This window comes from Cucurbita pepo, chromosome 19, assembly GCF_057944985.1.
Source record: "Cucurbita pepo subsp. pepo isolate OVF chromosome 19, ASM5794498v1, whole genome shotgun sequence".
Taxonomy (NCBI): Eukaryota; Viridiplantae; Streptophyta; class Magnoliopsida; order Cucurbitales; family Cucurbitaceae; genus Cucurbita; species Cucurbita pepo.
The window spans coordinates 350,291-370,208 of record NC_141816.1 but is presented as its reverse complement, the minus strand read 5'-3'; the positions used below and the strand labels follow the sequence as shown (position 1 = coordinate 370,208).

General features: G+C 36.2%; 3 protein-coding genes across 4 annotated transcripts; all 3 read left to right on the top strand.

Annotated features, from left to right (window-relative positions):
- The first annotated feature begins 300 nt into the window (after positions 1–300).
- Positions 301–8,937, top strand: LOC111781818 (uncharacterized). Of its 2 annotated transcripts, none has more exons than XM_023662530.2 (12): positions 301–643; positions 1,359–1,505; positions 1,608–1,722; positions 1,838–1,932; positions 2,642–2,745; positions 3,199–3,236; positions 4,557–4,792; positions 5,669–5,762; positions 5,867–6,057; positions 7,547–7,766; positions 8,374–8,541; positions 8,648–8,937. In XM_023662530.2, the coding sequence occupies exons 1-12, from the start codon at positions 419–421 to the stop codon at positions 8,797–8,799; spliced, it is 1,785 nt and encodes a 594-aa protein (XP_023518298.2). In that variant the 5' UTR covers positions 301–418; the 3' UTR covers positions 8,800–8,937. The 2 variants fall into 2 exon arrangements, with proteins under 2 accessions (XP_023518298.2, XP_023518299.2); XM_023662531.2 differs by having other exon boundaries at positions 501–643; positions 1,327–1,505.
- Positions 8,938–9,967: 1,030 nt separating this feature from the next.
- On the top strand, positions 9,968–14,436 carry LOC111781422 (PHD finger protein At1g33420). The gene is made up of 5 exons (XM_023661989.2): positions 9,968–10,506; positions 11,327–11,453; positions 12,023–12,238; positions 12,676–13,284; positions 13,401–14,436. The coding sequence occupies exons 1-5, from the start codon at positions 10,149–10,151 to the stop codon at positions 14,197–14,199; spliced, it is 2,109 nt and encodes a 702-aa protein (XP_023517757.2). The 5' UTR covers positions 9,968–10,148; the 3' UTR covers positions 14,200–14,436.
- Positions 14,437–14,905: 469 nt separating this feature from the next.
- On the top strand, positions 14,906–19,056 carry LOC111782265 (SET domain-containing protein). The gene is made up of 5 exons (XM_023663105.2): positions 14,906–15,058; positions 15,150–15,522; positions 16,588–16,784; positions 17,808–18,078; positions 18,216–19,056. The coding sequence occupies exons 1-5, from the start codon at positions 15,048–15,050 to the stop codon at positions 18,861–18,863; spliced, it is 1,500 nt and encodes a 499-aa protein (XP_023518873.2). The 5' UTR covers positions 14,906–15,047; the 3' UTR covers positions 18,864–19,056.
- Positions 19,057–19,918: the final 862 nt, after the last annotated feature.

Genomic DNA, 19,918 nt, shown 5'->3' with positions numbered 1-19,918 from the left:
GAAATGAAATATCATTACGTTACAAAATAAAAAATATTCATCCAATTTTTAAAATAGCATTACCTTTAAAAATAAAGTTCAAATTATTCTTACTATAAATATATAGACAGACGAAAATCGTCATTGATATCTCATAGATTATATCCAAACTTTTTAATGTTATTTCTGAAAGTTTATGAGTATTTTTAAGCGTGGTATTAATGATAAAAATATTTTTTAATTTTTTTAAGAAATATGAGAGTATTAATGAAAATTTTGTAAATTGAACAATTTTGCTTTCTACGTATAAATACCAAAGCAATTCTCCAAGAAGAGGGGAATAAAATCTTTGCTTTCTACGTATAAATACCAAAGCTTCTTCTAAACTCTACCACCAATTTCTCCCTTTGCGCCTATCTTAGATTTGCAGGAAGAAGAAATGGCGACGCCGGCGGTAGTGGGGGGTCCCGGCGGAGGAGGAGGAGCAGCAGTAGCACCAAGAGCAGGCGGACAGCAACAGCAACAAGGAGGCTTCGCTCAGTCTCTTACTGGAATCATAAGGATCGCAGTCTTTTGGTACTTCGCTTCTAAATTCTTTGCTCCCAAGAAGCCCTCTGATCCTGCTATTCTAATGTCCAATCTCTTTCAGAAGGGTGAACCGCTGGTAAGTATGCACTTGGATTGTTAAATGTGTCGTTGAATAATGGAATTGAATTGAATGTTTGATGATTCCGTTGTACTTGTTGTTCTCCCTGTTCTGTATTGCGAGTAATGGTTTGAACAATTTTGGATTTGATTTCCTTGAGAATATTTATATTTTGTTTGTATGCTGGATGCTTTTCTCGGAAATTCGAACTGAGCCTGCTGGATGCTGAGAAGAGTATGGAATAGCTTTTTCACTCTAGAAATTTTAGTCGGTTACTTATGTTTCCCGATGTTTATCGTTGAAGATTGAAGTGATTGGAAGTTCATTTTCGTTGCACTCAATTCATATGTATACGAACGTGTATGTTAAAAAACGAAGGCATTTCATTTTTTTTATTCTAATGTGACGACCACCTAATCGTACTAGGAAACTCATAGAATTTTTATATTTTAGTTCGACAGCCACCTTGGAGTTCGAACTCATTCCCTCTCTCTTTACTTCTTTTTCTTCTCTAGTCTGAATGACCTCTAGTAGCCACCATGGTGGTTCGAAGGCAATTGTTGAATATTATTCTTGGTGAACTGGGAGTTTCCTGATTTGATATTTAAGCTGTTATTGCTGTAAATAATAAAACTTAACTGTTCTTAACATCGTAGGACAAATGTGGATTATTTTTGTCTAATTTTTACTTTTAATGATAGATCCTGTTACCAGTTGCATTAATTTCCTTTAGGATATGTGGGTGTATCTTTCTGAGCATGAAAGGTTTAATGACTTTGGAGATGAAGATGCGCTTGTTTGGCATGAGAATGGTATACCTTATGCTGTTTGGGGGCAAGAAAGTAGCAGGTCTCTTTCATTCAAGTACTATCCATCTGAGGTACTGTTGAACTTATTACAGAAACATCTGTATATTGTTTTTTTTAGTCCCGTTTTTCATCCATGATGTCGGAGGGTTTTGAGGAAATAGCTCTTCTTATAGGCTTTGAAACAAAATGGAACCTTGTATGCACATGTCTTCTTTGCACGGTCAGGATACACTCCAGACCCCAATGACCCAGAGTTTCAGCCTCTTGCTACATTTGGAAGGGCACATCGTAAGATCAAATTTTTCTCCTTGTTATCTTGAGCGTCAGATTTTTCTGTTTCATCTATGATCAAGCAATGCATAATATATCAGCTCTTGAGGATGTGTACTTCTATTCATTTCAGCTATCGTGATGTATTTTCCCAAATCAAAAGCAGGTAAAAGGAGGAGTTTATTGGGTAGTTCTGAAGGTTCTGATACTGGTGAAACTCTGAAAGAGGTGATTCCTTTGTAGTTGAGTAGTGTGTTTTGATAACTTTTGTTCACTGATATAAAAGTCATGCAAAGAGATTCTAATTAGGCCACACACCCTTGAGCGATCAGATGCTTTCTGTGCCTGTTGTTTTGTTTGAACGGGGTTTTCTATGATTACAATGGTCTTCTTTTGAGGAGAATCACATTTATTATTAAGATTGTCATCATCATGTACAATTCTTTCTCCCAAGTCACCTTTATAAACCAAAAGACGATTCTCTAGAATCTGCAGAAAGATTGTAGTCACACTTTCTGTTTTTGATGCGTATACTGTACGTGACAGGGAGAGAAGCACGTTGATTGGATTGGTTAGGCTTATATAGTTCAAGTGTATAACTAAATACTTTCACGGCATATTGATGCTTTTGGCATTTAATTTGCTACAGAAGTACCTCTGATAGGGGTCAGATATATTACAAACGCTCCTTATGGGCACCAGGATATTTAAGGTCTGAGTTTAGTAGAATGACATGAAATAATTGTGTATGGGGATCATAGTTTTAGTGTGTATTTTCCATTATCTATCCAATGATTCAAATTGCACTAGCATTTCTGTTCTGTTCTGTTTTGCTCTATTTTTCTTTACAGATTTCATTTGATGGTAATCAATACTTGATCAATGTTCAAGAAATATCATTCTTATTCGAAACAAATGTCACTTTTTGTTGCTCAAGGTTATTGATGATGACCAAGTTGATCTGAAAGATGACGGTCCTGTGGAGTGGGTTTCCTATTGGAAACCAAATGTTACTGTTAATCTAGTCGATGATTTTACCCGGTATGTTTACAATATTTTAGTCTTTAATCTCTGCAAGTTTCTAGAGCAATAAAGTTATGAAAAATTTGATGTTTCGTATCTTTTTTTTCTTTTATCAATTTCTTGTAAAATTTAATTTTTTGCTTTTATGATAAATATTCTTTGTACTTTACTTTTGATAAATCAAATACGTGGGATCTACTGTGATAGTTCTCTTGGGACCTAATCTACTATGATGGATCTTTCAGCATATCTATCTATTTCTGTAACTACTGTCAGTGGCATGAAGCGTTGCTAACGTCTATTTCTTGTCCCTTGATATATATATATATATATATATATATATATATATATATCTACACACGTATATATATAAAATAACTGTGACCTCATGTTTTCATCTTTATCTCCTTATGTGGTGCATTAGTCTCGTTCCAGATCTACTAATGCTTAAGAATTTTCTTTTTTTTGCAGATATGCTCATAATGGCGTCCCACCAAATATTGCTCCTTGTATCCTTTTATGTTCCTTTGTCCATCTTCATGAATATGGTTTTTTTTTTCTTGGTATCTCCAAGGTGGTAAAGTAACAAAAGAAATATGAAAGTGGTTGATTGAAGTTCCTTTTTGTAATTTGGCTCCCTTTTGCGGGCTTTCATTTTGTTTGCCTTATATTCTCTTTTTTTTTTTTTCTCAGTGAATGTTGGGCTATTCATAGAAAAAAAAAAAGTGAAAGCTTAATTTCTTTTAAGAAAGAAAACTATATACCACAAAGCAATAAGATAAACCAATTACAAAGTTTTGTTTTTTTGTTTTTTGGCAATGAGTTTAAATCAACACCAGTACACCTTTTAGTGTAACCATGATTCGTGAACATGAAAGTAAATAGTTATTATGCTCTCAGAATTTTTTTTGGGAATGTTTCCTTCATTTATTGTTAATGAAAGTTGGTTTCTTCATAAAAAATTATTTCTGGAGATGTTTGTTGGTGGGTTTGATTGACACTATATAAGGGTTGAAGATATGAAGCTCCTTGAACAGATTCTTATCCCCGGAGAAGATTAAAAGACTAATCTCTAGTTGTGATGGGAGTAAGGGTCTTGATGGATTTTTTATGGCATTTTTTCAAGAGTAAATGGGATCAGTGTTTTTAAAGTTGAGGTGCACTGAAATACAAATTATAATTTCTTTGTTTCATTTAGTTATGCTTCTCTCTTAACCAACTGGGAGAGCCTTTTGTACCATGGTTTCTCCTTTTTTTTTTTCTTTTTCTTCTACAAATTTCATACATCAATGAATTTTTTTCTTTTTAATAAAAGAAACCCTATATTGAATAAATCAATGAAATATAGAGAAAAAGTGGAAATTGCAATGGCTTGCTGGAGATTTGAGTTACCTTTGATCAGTATTTTGAAGCGTATTCCTTTAAATTACCCTGTTTGTATAATTATTTCTCGTCTCATGTTGCCAACGATTAATTGAGTAATTGTGTAAAATTACATTGTTGTGTAGCAAGAGGTGATTTTTCATGGTTTAATGCTATTGATTTAGTATTCTTTGCATGAGGAAGGTTTGTTTGTTCTGAATGATTGACCCTATTGCCACAACGATGGTTGCATTCTCGGTCTCACTTCTTTTCCTCTTCCCAAAAGCTCTGCGCACAATAAATATTATACTCTCTGTCTTTCTTCTCTTTATTATCCTGGTAATTGCTGAATTGGCATAACAGTAGGCTGGAACATCATGTTAATGCTGATGGATAGATATCGTTTGACATGCCAGGCGTAGGAATTGAAACAGCAAATTTAGCATTGACTTTCTTGACTTAAGTAGACTTGAATGTTGAGCCCACTACAGGAAACTACTATCCAACCATTTTCTTCAATGACTTTTGGCTACTTAGAGATAAGTTGGTTCAAATTAACGGGACAGTGGACGAGCTGGTACTTAACCTGGAAGTTGCTCCCATAAGCATGACCAAGTGGCAGTTATTCCTCCAGATCGATCAGTCATTCCAGATTCACCGTAGCTATGGAAGCATGCTTGAAGGTGAGGCAGATGAGTTGAAGGTACTGACTCTCTTTGAACTTGGGTTTCTTTCTTAAGTATTCTTTAATTCTGGGGAGTGGTATTTGTTTGAGATGTTAGGGGGAAAAGAGATGATTTTTGCGATTAAAGGGTAAGGTAGAATCTCCCTTCCCGACATGTGACCATGTGAGAGAATATTCTAAAAAAAAGATTGGTTCTGACCATCACAGTTTCAGGACTGGAATCTATGCGATATTTAGGACTAGAATACTCTGAACTGTCTGAAGCTTAAAAATTCTACTTAAATATAAATAAATTCCAACATGATAACTCTCGCAGACGAATATATATTTTTTGCCTGGAAGATTTAAGTTGAAACTTGTATAAAAAAGGAAGCTATTAAGGACTGAATTAACCAAAAAAAGACCTATATTATGACATCATGGGTGTTGCATGTCTACTTTGTTGTTCTCTCTCTCTCTCTCTCTCTCTCACACACACACACACACACACACACACACTTTTCCACACATTTCCATTATGTGGGGAGGAATCGATAAGGTTGGTGATTGTGTGTATTACTTGGGCTCTTTGGCTGTTAAAATCAAAGAGTTTCTTCATTTATCTCATTCTTGGTTTTCTGGATTCCCGTAAGTATTTTATTTATCTCTTAGCTTCTGGTTGAGTTAGACTCCTAGTTATCCATTGCTTCCATAATGTTGCCGATATTCTAATTTTTCTTGAGAAATACATTTTGTTCTTATTAGTATGAATGATAGCATCTGTCTTTTCTATTTCAAAAACTTGAAAAAGAAGTGTGTTGCTTAAACGTCAATGGTTAGATAATTAATGCAATGAAATACTATTTTTCTCCGCCCAATTTTTATCCAAATGGTGTTTTGTGAATTATGTTTCAGAGGGTGTTCTTGGAAGGAAATCTCTATCTCCTGGCAGTTACTATGGTTGTCTCATTACTTCATTCGGTTTTTGATATGCTCGCCTTCAAGAATGGTAAATAAATGTTTGGTCGCTATTTTTTTAACGAGTTAGTTGTTTATAATCTTGAGAAACAACATATGGGCTTTGCTAACTTATGTTATTGGTTTGTACTTCAGATATACAATTTTGGAACAAAAATAAGTCTATGGAAGGACTCTCTGCAAAGTCTGTCATTGTCAGCTTTATATCTCAACTGATTATCTTCTTGTATCTACTTGATAATGATACTTCTTGGATGATACTTGCAAGTTCTGGCATTGGTTGCTGTATTGAGTTTTGGAAAATAGGAAAAGCTATGCATATTGAGGTAGCTATTCTGTTTAATTTCTTCATTGCTCACAGATTTTGTTTTTTTTTTTTAATAATATACATCCATATGTTAGTATATAATGGCATAGCATCTTAATAAACAGCATGCTTTCATGTTTGCGAATTTCTCTCTTCATGCACTCCTTATTGCAGACTTTATGTGGTGCAAATCCTTAGGCTTCCTTTTATGGTTGCTTAGTTCTTTTGTTCGACTCTGTTTATTAGTTTAGTTAGTTGTACCTGCCATTTTCTTTTAATGGGAAATGAACTGATGGGAATCAGAAATTAAAATGGAAATAAGGCAACTTGCCTTTACATCAGGTGAACACTAAAGATTGGGAGAATCAGAATATGTAGCAAATCAAGCTGTAAATTAGGAATATTATTTTCTTGACATTTACAGCTGCAATTCCTTCCTACGATTAGGCTAATTGCTGATTTTTTGGATCTAAGATTGGAATCCCTTTTGTATACATATTTATATTCTCCACTCAATAGTATATCAGAAAGTTGCTTTTTCTCTCATACCCAGTTACATGGGATCAGAGCTAGGCTGTTAGAAACATTGATTGTTAGGTTTAATGCTTCTTAAAGTGGAAATAGTATTTCTTAGAGGAAATCCGAAGGACATTCCATAAAGAAGTTGTCCCCCTTTCCTACCTTTGGAAAAAAAATGTAGATGAGTTGCTTCACGTTATTAATGCATCTCCAAGGACCTTTAGATGAATTTAAAGACTTTCTATCTTGCTTCAAATCGAAGTGATATGGTCCATACTTTGTAGCTATTACCTTCCTCCTGAACGAATTCTTTTCATGGTGGAAGTGCCAAGTCCACTCAGACAGTAAGCTATTATTCTTTTATTTGATACCATAGATTCCCAAAGCACCTTCCTCTAGAAGGTGTTTAACTGTAGCCCATTTGACAAGATGATAGAGATTGTTGAGATAAACCTCATTTTAGAAGTAACTAAATCTTCTTATCATAGCGGTGCAACTATGTATCTCCTCTCATTATCATTTTCCTTTCATTCCAGATTGATGGGAGTGGAAGGATATCGATGTTGAGATTTGATCCCAAGTCATATGCAGGAAATAAGATATATTTTCCTTCATTTGAGTTTGAAGTTATGCTTCGAATCAAGAAGCCTATATTCCGTTCCCACAGAAATGATACCATGTATCATGGGTTTTTATCAACCTTGGTAAAAGGTATGCCATGGCATAGTAGTAGGGTAGTAGAGTTGAGTGGTTGTGCTCTGTATTTGCAAATGGGTCCACACACTCTCAGATACCAAAAGAAAGAAAAAAAAAGTTTATTTTAGTAGCTTTCTTTTGCTGATGATTTCATTCGTCTATTATTCATTCTCTCTTATTTCTGTAAATGAGTCCCTTTTCTATCCATAATAGTATAAATGTTGTGCATGCCTTTTTCATAACATAGTGCAAGTACCTATCTTCTCTCATTATCATTTTTTCTTTCTTTTCAGATTGATAGGAGTGGAAGGATACCTATGTTGAGGTTCCGTGATCGTGAGTCATATTCAGGAAATAAGACCAAGGAGTACGATGATCTTGCAATGAAGTATTTGTCCTATGTGCTTTTCTTTCTTGCTGCTTGCTCATCTGTTTATTCACTCATGTATGAACAACATAAGAGCTGGTATTCTTGGATTCTCTCTTCACTTACAAGCTGTGTATACATGTTCGGTAAGTCACTTTAAGTGCTTTTATGCATGCTTTCTCACTTACTATGCTCTTAATCTTATCTGATGTGTGATTTTACTCAAAAACCTGATTCCTTTATTAAAAAATGCATTATGTATATTTTTTCTTATTGCTAGAGGTTACTTGTCCTGGTGTAACTGGTATTTTGGTATTTTGGTTTGTGCGAAGAGAATGCATCACGTATTTATGCACAAAATATTATGTTTTGGTGAAAACAAACAAATTGCTTGTAAGATATTTCATCCTCGAGCATTTAGGTGCATATTAGTGGATCTGCCATAGATTTCTACTGAGATTGTACGTTTTGGTTTTCTCACTTATGTGTTTATTATACTGTCATATACTGAACTTTTTGTCCTTTTTTTTTTTTTTGTTGCCAACTTTGCACATAAACTATTCCATTTGGAAATATGGAAGTTGTTGGTTTTCATGATGGTGAGATGCAACTTTTTTCTCTAAACAGGATATAACTTTTTTAAAGTTGAAATCTGTGTGCGGATATGTATGGTTAGTTTCAGTAATCAATATTGGAAGAACTGTGTTGAAAACCACTGAATAGTTTTGATTATTGAATTTGGATTCTTTGCAGGCTTCATTATGATGTGCCCTCAGTTGTTCATAAACTACAAGCTCAAGTCTGTGGCCCATCTCCCCTGGAGACAGATGACATACAAGTTCCTTAATACCATCATTGACGATCTATTTGCTTTTGTCATAAAAATGCCAACCCTACACAGGCTTTCGGTGTTCCGAGATGGTGAGAAGTTTCTCGATCGAAGTCCCTTTTTTGTTGTTGTTGTCGTCACTATGAAATAATATTCATGGAAGAGTTATTTGATGGCTGTAAATTGGTTGCACTGCAGATATCATATTTCTTATCTATCTATATCAGAGATGGAAATACCCAGTCGACAAGAAACGTATAAATGAATTCGGTTTCGGCGGTGAAGAAAATGGAAGCGACGAAGCAACAAATGCGAATGCCATTAAAGACGACGACAAGAAAACTAATTAACTGTGAGTGCTTACATGTAACATTACATTTTTTAGAATGTAGAATCCAGTGAGGCAAGTGAAGAGGCATTTTAGTAAGTATTTTTCAAGGTTTTGTTTCTGATTGCCCAGTTCTTATAAAGGATTCATGTTTTAAGCCCTTCTGCATTGGTTAGTGATATCTTCTGTCTTCGAAATAAAATTATGAAATCTGCCTCTGATATTCACTTATGGCCCTGTTTTGGAGTGTATTACCATCGTGTAGATATCAATTTAGGTGAGCTATTACGGTTGAGGATGGAGAGGGGAAGTTATTATTGTTATTATTTTGTTGAGTTATAATCTTCGAATTGTTCCAACTGTTTTAACTAATCAAGTTTTAGTTAGGGAGTGGCGCCAATCAAATTAATCCATAATGGTTTGGAGGAAAATGTATCTGGACTTGGTCGACCTGACTCATGTGAACTGATCGTGTCGTTTTTTAAAATCTAAATCCCAACGAGATTTGGAATACTCCTAAAGGATTCATAAATACCATTCTTTCAACCTTAATAAGATATAATGTTTCTCATTCTCAAATCTCTTAACATACCCAAATTCTCCGTGTTAACTTAAGCATCGAAACATGTGTAGCCTTGCAAGCTAATTTTTAGAGCGAAAGTCAATTGTGTTATCTTTGTCTGAAAATTGACAACCCAACCATAGTTCAAGTATTTTATCATGAACCAAAGTGTGATAGACATGAATCCCACGAACCAGTTACAAAATTGACACGAGGGTTCAAATGGGCACAACCGATAAAGAATCAATCCACTCCTCGAAAAGTTCATTAGGAGTTCTGCGTTGTTAACTCCTATTTAAGAATCTAAACGATCTAGTCATAGAAATAAATGTAATGATAATATAAGGACTGGAAGATTAAAGTAAAAGTAAGAAAAGAAAAGAAAAAAAAAAAAAAAGAAAAAGAAAAGGATTGAGGACCGCACCTTCCTTTATTAAAAGAAAGCCCTCTCTCCCTCTCCATTAAAATCTCTCTCTCTCTCTCTCTCTCTCTCTCTCTGAGAAACTCTCTCCATTAAAATCTCTCTCCCCTTTCCACTGGAACCCTCTCGAACGACCAACGCAACGCAACGCAACACAACACACTCACTGAATATATATATTTTTATGAATTAAAAAAAAAAAGAAAAAAAAAAAAAGAAAAGGAAAAGATTCGAAGAACCCGAACCGAAAGGGGCGAAGAAAAAAACCCTAAACCGCTATCGTTGTTGAACCTTCCTCCCCCGATCTCTGAGTCTAACCCTAATCTCCGCCGTCTGTTTCTCTCTTCTTCCTTGGATTCAGCCTCTTTTTCATCCCCACCTCTCAGCTATGGTCGTTAACGCCCGTCCCCTCAAGAGAATGAAGAGACGTGTTACTGCTGATCTCTTCGACTTCCTCTCTTTCCCTTCCTCCTCCATGTCCACCTCCGCCACCGATCATGATTCCGACCACGACCACCTCTTCACCGGCCCCTTCCGGACCAACGTCCACACCTTCCTCACCAACCACGCCCTCCCTCCTCCCCCTTCTTCCCTCTTCCCTCACCTCCTCACCTGGCAGATCCTCTTCCGCGTCGGCGACCTCCTCGACGGCTCCGATTCTCAACCCGCCGTTGTTTATCTCGATATTGTCGAGGAGGACGTCGCCAGATCCAGATCCGTCTACTGCGACCAGTGCCGTGTTGTTGGTGAGTCTCCTTCCACTCCTCGTCTCTCTTCTTTTTTTCGCCTCCTCCGCTTTGTTTCTCGTCTCCCGCCGGTCACTTTTTCAATATCTCGCGATAATTACGAGATTTTGATATGGGGGGAGAACTCATTTCCTTTTCATGTGCGGGCCTTGATTTGATGGTGTTCAAACAACCCTTCGATGCGTTACACGTGGCGGGTAGAGAAAATTGGATATTATGTCAATGTCCGAGTCATGAGTGACAGCTATTTCGGAACTTTGGGAGTACGGTGTCGCAGTGGGTGATGAGTGACTATGATCATGATCTTCTTTTTCTTTTTTCTTTTTAATTTCTTGTTATTGATTTTTTACTGTATGGTCTAAGTCTAGTTATTGACTATGATAAGTTCGAATTACAACACCGTAAGGAGAGATTCTTCATGTAAAGTGGGTGGGCGGAGGAATCTTTTTTCTTTAACAGAGAGAAGATAGGAATAGATGTGGGTCATTTTCATGGAAATTGAGGCTTGTTTGTTTGTGGATACAGCGCCCCACATCTCGGAAAATGTGACAAAATCCATAGTTGCGTGTTCCTCTTTTCCTTCTGTATACAAAATTATTTCATTCAACTCTCCTCTGGCCCCATTTCGTTTACTGTTTTTAAGTTTGGAACAGTTTGAGTTTAATACATTTTAGTTGTAAGGATTTGGGTTGTGATACCCTTGTGATTACTTTTCGAGAACGCCCAAGAGTGTGTTTTGTTTGATGTATGATGTATGATGTATGATGTATGATGTTTGATGTGAATTGTTTGTTGTTTGTAACTGTATGCCAATGATTAGGGTGGAGTGCACATCCTGTGTGTGCCAAACGATACCATTTCATAATAAAAGCTAATGGAAGCTCCATTGGAGGATATCATAAGCCATGTATGTGCTGTGGAGACGTCTTGCATCTCTCCGAGTCCAAGTGAGCTCATTAACCACACTCCTTTCCCTGGTTTATGGTTGTTCTGGACTGATCAATCCAGATTTTCTATCAATTGTTACCTTCGTTCTTCCTTTTTATCTCAATGGGTTTTGAGTGGTTATCATGATTTTGAGACTAGAATTGAGCTTAGATATGGACAAATCATCGCCTATAAGCGTTTCTGCTGGATAATCTACAAAATCCTTTGCCTTCATTATGTAATTTAGAAAATAAACTCTAATCTATTAGTCATATGAATGTGTGCAAAAGTGGATTGATATTTCTGGGATCAGATCACTGCTCTACTAATTTATCTTTCCTTTCCATTAAGATAGTATTACAGAATAAATACTGCCCAAATTCATTTGCTTCTGTTTGCATTCAGTTCCTGTTTATTTTGTGTTGCGAAGAAATAAAATTGTTATAGTTGGATGATGGCCAATAGCCATACAACCAGCTTTTTCCCTCTTTAGCGATTAATTATTTTGGCCCTCTTAGTCTAAGCATTATTTCTGCTTTTGTTTTTTTCTCACGATTTTGATGAGTTTTTGGTTATATTGGGTTTCTAGATGCAAGTCGTGCAATCATGTAACAAGCACAGATGATGTTGAAGACTGGGTGTACCAGCAGTTAGAGAACAATACTCATCTTTTACATGCTGTGGTTCACTCAAATGGTTATGGACACCTTCTCAGAGTCAATGGAAGAGAGGGTGGTTCAAGGCACTTATCAGGATGCCATATCATGGATTTTTGGGATCGATTTTGTAAAATGCTTGGAGTGAGGTAAGGCATCACTTTCACTATAGTGAATCCTTTTCAAAATTTGTTTAAAGAACATCGTTTTTGAGTCAGTTCTCAAATTTACTTGTCAGTGTCTTGCTTTTGTTGATCTCTGGATGCTCATGTTTGCTAACATTTAAGCTGTATATGGAAAAAGCATTCTGAATTTAACATTTAGGCTGGTGGAGATCTGACTCGAAATGATTTATTATGTTTGAAACCTGTGTAATTAACAAATTATGCATGATGGATGAACCAAACTGCTCGAAAGAGACCTTAAGTTCTGTAGGTTTTTTCTTTGGGGAGGATATGTCAACACCCTTTCCTTTTTCAGTGCTGAAAAGGTGAAAGTGGCATATTCTTCCTGATGAGTTTAGTTGATTTATTTGTGTTATGGGTACATGGAATGAGTGAATTTTCTTTTTATTGTCTTTGAGCAGAAAGGTAAGTGTGATGGATGTGTCTAAGAAGTATGGGCTCGAGTACCGGATGCTTCATGCTATCACCAAGGGCCATCCATGGTATGGCGAGTGGGGTTATGAATTTGGTGCTGGTAGTTTTGGAGTGACTCTTGATGCCTACAAAATGGCTGTTGAAACCCTCTCCAGCCTTCCTCTCTTAATCGTTACATCACAAGGACGGAAGCCTCGTTCTCAACTTCAGGACATAATTTCATATTATCAGTCTTTGTCAGAGCGTAAGCTTGTTAATGTGAGAGATCTCTTCAGGTTTCTGATGAGCTTAATTCATAACATTCGTAAGTCATCGTCAACCATTAATGATGTAACGGATGAAAAGCAGCAGTCGAGGGTCTTGTGCTCGTGGACTAGAAGTGATGTTACACGTGTTGAAGAAGCAATGTTGAAAGTGCTGCATGCAGTATCTGGATCAAATTGGGTAAGTTGGCGCACCCTTAGAGGTGCTGTGTGCAAAGCAGGTCCCCCGGAACTTCTTGATTATTGCCTTAAGAATCTTGGGGGTAAAGTATCATCTGATGGGATGGTTGTTAATTCTCATCGCAATCCTCAATCAGGTGCTTTTGAATACAGGTAAATGAAATGCACTTTCGTTTATGATTTTTTCCATGTTGTTACAAGTGTACTTTGTTGGAAGGCTCTGTCCATAGTGTGTGTGGTCTCTCTCAAGGGGTATCTTTGTTATGCAGGCTCGAACCGGGCAATGTTTCATCGAATACAGCCACTGATTGCACCGTGTCCTCCATCTCTAGCTTCCCATCTGAAGAAAATCTTCTGTTGGACTTGAGGTTTTTGTACGATGCCATGCTTCATCCACACTCTATGGTAAACTATGGGCCCCAGGCAACAAGGGATGCAGCGGTGAGCTCAGCCGTGAAGCTGATAGACTGCAAGCAGTTTGTAAAAGATTATAAACCTGAGAAGCTACTGACCAAGTTGAATCCTTTTTCGATATGCCTCTCATGTGAGGTTGAAGTTGTGGAAGACTCGAAAGACAATTCCTCAAGACCTCCTCCGGAACTAGTTGTACTTCCATCTAATGCAACCATGTCTGACCTGAAGCTTGAAGCATCAAAAGCTTTCCAAGATGTGTACTTGATGTTCAAAAGATTTCAAGTAGAAGAGATAGTGGACCATGGCGGTGTAGATGATTCCACCCAGGTCAAGCTATTATTCGGACAAACCGAATCAGTACGTGTGAGAGGAAGATGTCAAGGGAAAATGGCGCTGAACAGGTTCCGAATGGAGAGGGGATTGGAAAGGTGGACTGTGGACTGCAGTTGCGGAGCCAAGGACGACGATGGGGAGAGAATGCTAGCTTGCGACTTGTGCAACATTTGGTGGCATACGAGATGCTCAGGGATTCAAGACTCGGACAATGTCCCAGGGAAATTTGTATGTTATAAATGCAGAAGCTCGATTGTTGCGATGAATACGAATGGAGAAATGGAGACGGATACTCTATCTAGACTAGGGTATGTTAATTGAGATTTTTAATTTGTAAATAGTTTTGGTTTTGGGTTTGGGTTTTTGTTGGGGAGAGGAGGGTAAGGGAGAGAAGGATGAAGAGTTGATTGATTTGTTGTTAGGAGGAGGTGGGGGTAGTGAATGTGTAGATGTGGTGAGAAGTTGGGCCAAAATCAGTGATTAGATTTGCTTCCTGGTTTTGTTATTCTTGTGTATATGATGTTCAACTGATAGGCGAAACTTGGGATTTATATGACACCCACGGAAGGACAAAAAAAACAAAAACAAAAACAAAAACAAAAACAAATGAGAAGAGAGACAAAAAAAAAAAAAAAAAAAAAAAAAATCAATATTTGGTGAGGGTGTTCATGTTTTGATCAAACAAGTCTTCACTTAACTTCCAATTCCATGATATTTCTTCCAGCTACCATTCCAAATTGATGACTTAACATAATGAATTAAAAATATACTTGAAGAATGCATCATAGTCGAGATAGAAAAACTTGGTTCAAATGTTTTACATAACACGATATAGTTTCAACTACAAAAAGTATTCTAACATAAAAAGATTTCGATTGTGAAAGATAGTCACTCATATCGCACGCCATCAAACGCGGTAACGTCCCAACATATATTTTTAAGTAGGAAACTTATTAAATGTTAATGTAATTCATATGAATGATGATGTTATTGCAAATGGTTGAAAGTTGGATTTTAAAAAAAAAAAAAAAAAAAAAACAAAGAAATTTAGTCACTCCGTGAATATTTAGGTCAAGAGTCTACTTCCTATAAAAACTGTTAAACCTAACCAACGGGAACGGCCGACCTTCATCCTCAACTGAAGTGCCACTCACCAGTTTCTTCCTCCAATGACTTCCAGGTTCTCTAACTCATCACCTTTCTTCCTCTCTTCTCATCAAGTTTCAAATCTCTTCTCATTCCGCCCTTTCCTTTTCATTTTTAAATCTCAGGCGATTGAGAGCTTTCAAGCGATGGATGGCATCCCAAGGCATTCAATACAGCGACGCTCTCGAATTCACGGATACCTGCGACGATGGAATTGCCGTCAAAGCCTTGTGCGATTTGCGGGAAGGGGATGTTGTTGCAACCATTCCTAAACTTGCTTGCCTCACCGTCAAGACCAGCAGTGCCTGTCCGATCATAGAAGAAGCCGGTTTGGGTGGCTATTTGGGGCTTTCGGTTGCTCTTATGTATGAGAGAAGTTTAGGGGAGAACTCTAATTGGGCTGGCTATCTCCAGCTTCTGCCCGACAAAGAGTTATTACCCTTGCTCTGGTCTCTGGAAGATGTGGACCAGTTTCTTTGTGGAACTGAGCTACACAAGGTACGTCCAGTTCTTTTTTCTCGGCTTCTATTTTGATCTCTGCTCTGTTAGGGAGTTTATGTATGGAATTATGTGCGAACATAGAATTAGTTTTAAGGTTCTGATGGATTCCTTCGCAGCTATTGTACATCTAATTCACGAGGATGATTATATTATGACACTTCTCTTTAGTCTTGGAATGTATATGATCCATCGACTTTGTAATTAACTCAGAAATGTGGTGCCAAGAATTGCTTGGGCCTCAAATCTACCTCTGGGCTTCCCATTAATAATAATCGGGTTGTTTACACTCTATAGTGCTTTGTACGCACAAGAATTAAGAAACTAGAGATCTTGGTTATAATTAAGTTCTCGGATTGGTTAGACAAGGAGGGTGCCTTGAGGTCGGGGGGGGGGGGGGGGGGGGGGGGGGAGTAAAACTTGTTGGAAACTGAAAGCTAAGGACTGTAAGTGTGTCAGCAGCATTACCATACTTCCCATTTTCAAAAAATTGTGAGGCAATTAAGAGACTTGTCATTCCGGGTTGCGCTTTGTGTTTTGAAAACACTGCTGTGAACCAGAACCTTTGGCATACAAAATTTTTATCCAGGAAGCTTCAATTAATGCTGTCGTAGGCCTTCTTGATATCGAGAAGATTTCAACAATCAAGTTCTTGCTTCATCGGGCTACAAGAAGGTGATGAAAGGAGCTGTTGGTATTTTATTTAAACGTGTATTTTTGACACAGAAGGGTATATTCCTATGTGTTCAAGAACTGAAGAGGGATAGGGCTATCCTTCCTAGGAGATCTATCAGCTGGAGAGAGAGGGATGTATGTGACAAGATTCAGAAGTCCCAATAGTTTTTATTTACATTATGTGCTGTATATACAAAAATCTGTAAAAAAATTCTATTCATAATGGTCTTTCAATTAGTGAAAGAAAATACTTGAGGTCATATGGTTTTGTGTTTACTTCCTGCCTTCAAGTAGGTTCACTATTTTGTTATTTCTACTTATGATAAAGCGATGATGCAGTGACTTTTAAGTGTAATCTATGTAGATGATTTTTCTTACACTTTTAGGCAGACGGTAAAAGAAGACAAGACCCTTATGTTTGAGGACTGGAAAGAGAATATCGTGCCTCTTATGATGTCTGCACCTTTGATGTTCAGTCCAGAATTTTTTGGCGTTGAACAATATTTTTCTGTGAGGAGCCTCATTTCTTCTAGATCTTTCGAGATTGATGACTTTCATGGGTTTGGGATGGTCCCTTTGGCAGATCTGTAAGTTAATCCTTCTTCTAAATTGTTATCAATATATATACTTACCATTTTCAATTCTATGCATTATATATGGCCTCTAGAGTGCGGGAGAGGTACTAAGCTTATGGAAAGTCTGGCCAAATGGTAACTATTTTTTCTAAACTAAATAGTAGCAAATAGAGTTGCTTTGAGTCCTGTCAAGGACTTGTTTCTCAAAAGGATCCACCTAAAAGTGGTGGAGGAGCTTTGAGTCCTATCAAGGACTTGTTTTTTCATCTCATTTTTCTTGTCATGTGTCTTTGTCTCGTCTCGAATTAGGTATTGGAGATGCTTAGGATTTAGGCACCTGTTATGAATTATTTATACCTGTTGAATTATTGATCCTTAAACTTACGTATTATCTGTTTTTCACTTTAGTTTGAATATTTTGTTTGTCTGAACTTTTATAATATTATATTTTGATCTTCTGGTTAATTTTTCATATATATATATATATATATTTACAAAATCTTTAGTCTGGCAGTGTCCAATTTAACTATGGTGTAAAAGTTAAGAATTTTTTGGGAACATCCATGATCAAAAGAAAATATTTGAAGACAAACTTCTTGAATTTGGTATAGTGGGTCAATTTTTACCTCAAACTTTTAATTTAATCAAATTGGACTTTAAATTTAAGTTTCGTGATGTTTACCTTATGTTAGGTTTTTGTTTGAAGAATCAGTAAAAAGAAAAATATTCTGACATGTGTTCAATGGACTACATGATCAAAGGCTCTATGAAATTGTTTTGAAGAAGGATGAAATTTTGGTTAGATTTTTTTATTTATTTAGTTTTATTATTATTATTTTGAAATTGGTGAGTGTTGGTAGATTCATTGAGGACTAGAACTTGAAATTTTCTCGTATTTATAAATATAAAATCTATATTAGAATAAGTATGATGCTCAAGGAATAAATTGGAATTTGAACTTGAATAATCATCATGATTCAGTTTGAATTAAGAACTCGGTGTTTATCATCTCTCATTCAATTCATTGAAACCTAGGTTTAACCACAAGACGAATGCTGAGGATGTACACTTTACCTTGGTGTCTTCTGATGTCGAGTCTGATAATAGTACTTCTGACCTAAACGATGTACATCCATATGACGATGAGTCCAAATGCTGGAATTCTCCTCCGGACAAAGAAGAACCAGATTCTCTTCTAACTGAGCTAAACAATGCATGTGATACTGACTCAAGCTCTTCGGAACTCGGAGGTGATCCCACCACGCTTGAGATGATCATGGTGAAGAATGTCAAAGCTGGTAATGAGGTTAGTTTTTCGTTTCGTTAAATGAGAGATTTTTCTCTTCACTCATAACCAAATCTTGTCGACCTCTGTGGTTGCCATGAAAATGTTCAGTTGAAGGGGTTTGGAATAACTTTTTCGTTTCTTCTGCTGGACATTAGGTGTTCAATACATATGGTTTGCTCGGTAACGCTGCTTTGCTACACCGATACGGATTTACAGAAGCAGATAATCCCTATGATATCGTTAACATTGATTTGAAGCTGGTTACTGATTGGAGTTCATCTCGATTTTCGAGGCGATACAGTAGAGTAAGAGTATCACTATGGAGAAAGTTGGAGTACTGTGGTTGTGGCAATGAAGACACTGAATATTTTGAGATATCATACGATGGGGAACCACAAACTGAACTACTGATATTAATTTACATAATGTTGCTACCAGAGGTTGCATTTAATCACTTTGATATGACTACATCAGTATCAGGGAATTATAGTGGCGTTATGTTGTATCAAAAAGGAAACAACATCTGGGTTGAAGATTCAAAACTTACCCGGGATGTATTGTTGACTAAAGACGTTCGTAGAGCTCTCGTGTCGCTTGCAGATATGCGGGAAAGCTTATACGGTTCAAGATGTTTAGAAAAAGACGTCGAGATGGTATGTAGCGTACAAGATAGGAAGTTATATCATTCTTGGATGCTATGTGAGAGCGAGAGGATGATTCTGAAGAAACTCAGAGCTTATGCTGCTGTGGCTGGTCAGTCGTCAAGAACTGGAAGGCCATCGTCTCTGAGGAAGCACAGATGAACAAGTAATTTCATAATTTATGAGCTCATTCATCTTCAAATTTCACTCTCAATCATTTTTGTTGCTTCACTTGAATCATTCTACTTGTCGCCCAATTTTTGTGTTCTTGTTTCTCCATCTCTACTCCTAACATTTGTTATTTTGAGGAGTTTGTCACCAAGGGATCCTTTAGAAGAGTGTTCATTGTTTCAAATATTGCACTTCTCAGGTAGTCTTCAAAAGTAAAATATAACAAGATTGATAAGTGACAACAAAATGAAAGGAAAGATTAAAAAAAAAATCTATCCTTTCGGTGATCTCGACATTTCTAGCATGATAGAACACATACTAGACACGTGGCTGATCGAACTTCTTTGAGTGTAAGTAGGTAGAAGAGATGGAACGCAGCGTATTATAAGTATGATCAAGTTATATACATATATAAGTGTAATAGACTCGTACCGTTCTAATTTCTTTTAGTTTAACAAAAATGGAGAGCTTCGAATCTCATAGAGTTCGAAAAAATTTAGCATTTATATTGGCCTAAATTAATAAAAATATTTCTAAATTTTTTTTTTTTTGTTTTAAAAATGTGTAAACTGGTATTTCAAGAATCTTAAAAAAAAAAAATTTAAATACCCTTACCATTGTTTTTTAGATAAAAATACATACACTTAAAACTTAATTTTTTTTTTTTTATAAAATTTTAAAAGTATTCATGATTTTGGTATTTTTAAGATTTTTTAAAAAATGTTAAAAAGGAGTTTTTGAAAATTTTAAAAACAGTAGGCATTTTTTAAAAGAAAAAAAAAGTTTTTAACTAAATTTTTGAAACATTTGGAGGAGTATTTTTATTTTTATTTATTTATTTATTTTTTTTTTTGGAAAGTTTTGGAGTATTTTGATCTTAAATTGAAATTAGTTCTATGAAATGTTTTTTTTTTTTAATTTTTTTGAAACTGTAAAGATATTTTTAATTTTTTTAAAAGTTAAAGTATTATTGAAATTGGTGAAAATTGAGATTTAGAAAGATGGTTTTTTTTTTTTTTTTTTTTTTTTTTTAACTAATTTGATAT